At 40.0% G+C, this 6,000-nt stretch overlaps 1 protein-coding gene across 4 annotated transcripts in view; it reads right to left on the bottom strand.

Annotated features, from left to right (window-relative positions):
* LOC135131866 (uncharacterized) overlaps positions 1-6,000 on the bottom strand; it is a 94,833-nt gene continuing 88,833 nt past the window's right edge. For all 4 annotated transcript variants that reach the window (XM_064059717.1, XM_064059714.1, XM_064059715.1 and 1 more), the window contains exon 2: positions 1-1,327. In XM_064059717.1, coding sequence (XP_063915787.1) covers positions 488-1,249 — 762 coding nt within the window. In that variant the 5' untranslated portion in view covers positions 1,250-1,327 and the 3' untranslated portion in view covers positions 1-487. The remainder of the gene's footprint in view (positions 1,328-6,000) is intronic.

Raw genomic sequence — 6,000 nt, 5'->3', positions numbered from 1 at the left:
TTTAGATTTTTAATTTTAAGTTTTATTGTATACTGGCACAAGTACATAACATGGAATATTGACAATAAATACCTTCTTGTAACTAACTTTACATTTGTACCTAACAGTCGAACGAAAGGTTAATCAGTCTATTAAGGTCTAGGGAACACAATCGCATACACGTGTTGGAGAATGACGAAAGACGGATTGATTAACCTAGTCCTACAACAACGTTTAAAAATAGGGGATTAGTGGGTTGAAGTTTGTAATACTGTGCTTGTGCTCAAGCCACTTCAACAGTTAGTAAAATAAATACAATACTTATATACACTGACAAATTAAAACATTTGCATATACAATATGTACATTTAATACCTTAGTTAACGACTAAAACATCACAACATTCTTAACCTATTCGATTAGTCTAATTTGGTTTTGACCCGCCTGGCGATTCTGGGAGTGTCTATTGTCTCGTTTGTACGTGATTTGGTGATTCTAGATCTAGACGCTAAATCTGGAAGAAGATCGCGTCCCCTTCCAGGAGCGTCGTGGTCTCGCTGGTCTCCGTGGTCGTGGACGCCACCTCCGTGGTCATCTCCGTCGTGGTCTCGTCGTTCCACGTCGTCGCCATCAGCGTGGTACTCAACTCTTCCAACGTCGTCGTCTGCACGTCCTCAGGATCCACCCTGAGTATCGCCGCGACTTTCTTCGCGTCAAACACCTCGCCGTCCCTCTTCATGTCCACCTTCACGGCGGTGTTCGAGGGGTGGTCGTGCCGGAGGTGGTTGCCCAACGGCGTCACCACGATGGCCATCTCCGTCGCGTCCTCCAAGTCGAAGAACGGGACGCTGGTCTTGTTCTCCTCGGGCTCGCCCGGAAAGGGGATATTGAGGTGCAGCGGGCCCTGGGTGGCCCTCTCCGTGGTGGCTTCCTCCGCGAACTGCGCGTTCAGCCTATCCAGGATGAAGTTGAAATGCGCCGTGGTGTTGATCTTGACGAACTTGACGCAGCGGCCCATGGAGTCGGACTTGTAGCCCTCGGCGCAGGGCGGGAGCGACTCGGGGCTGAAGGTGGGGGCGATGAAGACGGACTTGGGGGTGATCCGGCGGCGCAGGAGGCCGCCCAGGTCGCTCTGGCGGTTGCTCTGGTCCACCAGCAGCCAGGCCTCGAAGGCGAGCTCCGTGGAACGCTCGTTGAGAGGCTTGGCGGGGTGGGACAGCACACAGACGCAGGAGAAGACGGCGGTTAACACGATCATGCAAGGGCTCATGGTTGGGGCTTAAGTCATCTTCTCAGTGCCGGCTACAGGTGCGGACTGGAGGCTCCCATTTGGCTTTCCCGATCTAATCTGCAACAGCGAAAATAAACCGATTGAAAATAAACAACCACTATTGTGAGGGAGTTGGAGATTTCCTCTGGAACGGCGCCAGAAGCATCACCGCCAGTGGCGGAGCGGTGGGGGCGAAGCGATACGTCGTAACTCCGAAATTAGGCATATTTGAATTTTCGCGGCTCGCGAAATAGTAGCAATCTGACGAACGCAAATTCCCCACAAAAATTAGGTTAAATACTTTTCGCGGCACGAATACCACGCAAATTTGCACCGTTGGTAATAGAATCAGCGGAGGCTGTGCACAAGTTGGGTAAGTTGATTCATAATTGAAATGTTTTTAATTATGACTCACATGGTATTATTTTTTTCAGTTTACAAAGTTTACGAAAGAAAATTACTAATTACCAAGCTGTAAACAGTTCCCACAGTAACATTAATGACATTAAAAAAACCCACAAGAAGAATGTTATTGATAACTTAGGGAAAACCATCTCGATTGCAATATTAACGAGGCGAATTTACTTCAAATGCACCTTAAATGGAAATAAAAAAAAATTAAACTAGGAGTTCCTAGGTCGATTTTTTCTTTAATCTTTCTCCATGAGGAAAATCCTGTGATGTAAAATTATAGAGTTCCACTGAGTTTTGGTATTGGAGGATGCTAATTCCGCATTTACTTTTAGCGCTAATGAGCGATATCTTAAGACGGAGTTTGGGTGGGTGGGCGGGGCATTTCTTTAAATTTTATGTATAAAATTGTATTCATAGTTGGTTAGATAGTACAGGTTCTGCTTTAAACGTAATTTTCTTCTTTTGGGGATAATTGTAGCCTTGGCAATTTTTTAACAAAGGTGAATCCGTTTTATTTGACAATTTCGTGGTTTTTCTGAGATGTAAATTTGTAAAGTTTCACTAAATATTGTTATTGAGAGATGATAATTCCGTATTTACTTTAGCGCGAATGGACGACATATGAAGGCGGAGTTTAGATGGGTGGGCGGGGCTTCTCTTTAAACTTTTCCTATGTGAAAAATTCTGTTGGTAGTTAGTAGTCATATAGTGCGCACGTTTTGGCTCACACGTAATTTCTTCTTTTGGGAATAATTGTAGCTTTCGTAATCTCTTTAACAAAGATGAGTTCGTCCTATCAGGTAACTTCGTGCTTTTCTGTGATTTACGAAGTTTTACTGAGTTTTGCTATTGGGAGATGATAATTCCGTATTTAATTTTCTAGCGAATGAGCGATATTATCAAGCTAAATTCGGGTGGGTGGGCGGGCGGGGTATCACTTTAAACTTTCCATTTGTGAAAAATTCTATTCTTTCTCAATTTTTTTAACAAAGGAGGGTCCCTTCTATGAGGCGATTTCGTGCTTTTCTGTTATGTATACTTAGAAAGTTCCACCGAGTTTTGCTATTTGGAGATGATAATTCCGTATGTAATTTTAGCGCCAATGAGCGATATCTTAAGGCGGAGTTCGGGTGGGTGGGCGGGGAATCTCTTTAAACTTTCTCTATGTGAAAAATTCTATTCGTAGTCAGTAGTTATGACTCAAGTTCTTCTTTTGGGAATAATTGTAGCTTTACCAATCTTTTTAACAAAGGTGAGTCCGTTTTATTCGGCAAATTCGTGGTTTTTAGGTGATATAAACTTACAAAGTTCCACTGAATTTTGCTATTGGTAGATGATAATTTGTTATTTAATTTTAGCGCAAATGAGCGATATTTTAAGGCGGAGTTTGGGTGGGTGGGCTGGGCTTCTCTTTAAACTTTCTTTATGTGAAAAATTCTAGTGGTAGTCAGTTTTTATATAGTGCAGGTTCTGGCTCACATGTATTTTTTCCTTTTAGGAATGATTGTAACTTTCGCAATCTTTTTAACAAAGGTGAGTCCGTTTTATTGGATGATTTCGTGTTTTTCTGTAATGTAAATTTACAAAGTTGCTATTGGGCGATGAAAATTCCGTATTTAATTTTAGCGCGAATGAGCGATATTTTAAGGCGGAGTTTGGGTGGGTGGGTGGGGCATCTCTTTAAATTTTCCCTATGTCGAAAATTCTATTCATAGTCAATAGTTATGTGGTGGAGGTTCTGGCTCACATGTAATTTTCTCTTTTGGGAATAATTATAGCTTTCGCAATCTTTTTAACAACGATGAGTTCGTTTGATTAGACAATTTCGAGATTTTCTGTATGTAAATTTATAGAGTTTGACTGAGTTTTCTTTGTGGAATGATAATTCCGCCTTTACTTTTAGCGGCAAAGAGTTATATATTAAGGAGGAGTTTGGGTGGGTGCGTGGGCGGAGCTTCTTTTTACACTTTATTGGAAAATTCTATTCGTTGTTATATAACTATTAAATAACTACAAACAGAATTTTCCAAATAGAGAAAGTTTAAAGAGATGCCCCGCCCACCCACCCAAACTGCGCCTTACGATATCGTCCATGATAATAATAACGATATTTCCGCATTTACTTTTAGCGCCAAAGAGTTATATATTAAGGAGGAGTTTGGGTTGGTGCGTGGGCTGGGCATCTTTTTAAACTTTATTGGAAAATTCTATTCGTTGTTATATAACTACTGAATAACTACAAACAGAATTTTTCAAATAGAGAAAGTTTAAAGAGATGCCCCGCCCACCCACCCAAACTCTGCCTTAAGATGTCGCTCATGATTATAATAATGATAATTCCCCATTTACTATAAGCGCCAAAGAGTTATATATTAAGGTGGAGTTTGGGTGGGTGGGCGGTGCTTGTATAGTGAAGGTTCTGGGTCACATGTATTTTTTTCTTTTGGGAATGACTGTGGTTTCCGCAATCTTTTTAACAAAGGGGAGTCCGTTTCATTTGGTAATTTCTTGCTTTTCTATAACGTAAATTTACAAGTTTCACTGAGTTTTGCAATTGGGAGATGATAGTTCCGTATTTAATTTAAGCGGGAATGAGCCGTATCTTAAGGCGGAGTTCGGGTGGGTGGGCGGGGCTTCTCTTTAAACTTTCCTTATGTGAAAAATTCTAGTGGTAGTCAGTTTTTATATAGTGCAGGTTCTGGGTCACATGTATTTTTTTCTTTTGGGAATGATTGTAACTTTCGCAATCTTTTTAACAAAGGTGAGTCCGTTTCATTGGATGATTTCGTGTTTTTCTGTAATGTAAATTTACAAAGTTTCATTGAGTTTTGCTATTGGGCGATGAAAATTCCGTATTTAATTTTAGCGCGAATGAGCGATATTTTAAGGCGGAGTTTGGGTGGGTGGGCGGGGCATTTCTTTAAATTTTCCCAATGTCGAAAATTCTATTCGTAGTCAGTAGTTATGTAGTGGAGGTTCTAGCTCACATGTAATTTTCTCTTTTGGGAATAATTATAGCTTTCGCAATCTTTTTAACAACGATGAGTCCGTTTTATTAGGCAATTTCGTGATTTTCTGTATATAAATTTATAAAGTTTGACTGAGTTTTCTTTGTTGGAAATGATAATTCCGCCTTTACTTTTAGTGCCAAAGAGATATATTAAGGAGGAGTTTGGAAAAAGGTTTTATTGGAAAATTCTATTCGTTGTTATATAACTACTGAATAACTACAAACAGAATTTTCCAAATAGAGAAGTTTTTAAAGAGATGCCCCGCCCACCCACCCAAACTCCGCCTTAAGATATCGTCCATGATGACAACAATGATAATTTTGCATTTACTTTTAGCGCCAAATAGTTATATATCAAGGTAGAATTCGGATGGGTGGGCGGGGCATCTTTTTAAACTTTCTTTACTGGAAAATTCTATTCGGAGTTACATAACTACTGAATAACTACACACAGAATTTTCCAAATAGAGAAAATTTAAAGAGATACCCTGCCCACCTACCCAAACTCTGCCTTAAGATATCGTTCATCATGATAATAATGATAATTTTCCATTTTCTTTTAGCGCCAAAGAGTGGAGTTGGGTGGGTGGGCGGGGCAGCTTTTTAAACTTTCTTTATTGGAAGTTATTGAAGTTATTGAACTACGAATAGAATTTTCCTATAAAGAAAGTTTAAAAAGCTGCCCCGCCCACCCACCCATACTCCGCCTTAAGATATCGTCCATGATGACAACAATGATAATTTCGCATTTACTTTTAGCGCCAAATAGTTATATATCAAGGTAGAATTCGGGTGGGTGGGCGGGGCATCTTTTTGAACTTTCTTTACTGGAAAATTGTATTCGTAGTTATATAATTAAACTACTGAATAACTACAAACAGATTTTTCAAATAGAGAAAGTTTAAAGAGGTGCCCCGCCCACCCACCCAAACTCTGCATTAAGATAACGCTCATGATGATAATAATGATAATTCTCCATTTTCTTTTAGCGCCACAGAGTTATATATCAAGGTGGAGTTTGGGTGGGTGGGCGGGGCAGCTTTTTAAACTTTCTTTATTGGAAGTTATTGAAGTTATTGAACTTCGAATAGAATTTTCCTATAAAGAAAGATTAAAAAGCTGCCCCGCCCACCCACCCAAACTCCGCCTTAAGATATCGTCCATGATGATTAACAATGATAATTTCGCATTTACTTTTAGCGCTAAATATTTATATATCAAGGTGGAATTCGGCTGGGTGGGCGGGGCATTTTTTTAAACTTTCTTTACTGGAAAATTCTATTCGGAGTTACATAACTACTGAATAACTACAAACAGAATTTTCCAA

Source organism: Zophobas morio, unplaced genomic scaffold (genome assembly GCF_036711695.1).
Source record: "Zophobas morio isolate AGI-343-1 ecotype UQ-CSIRO unplaced genomic scaffold, CSIRO_AGI_Zmor_V1 ptg000021l, whole genome shotgun sequence".
Classification (NCBI taxonomy): Eukaryota; Metazoa; Arthropoda; class Insecta; order Coleoptera; family Tenebrionidae; genus Zophobas; species Zophobas morio.
This window is presented reverse-complemented; position numbering and strand designations above follow the sequence as displayed.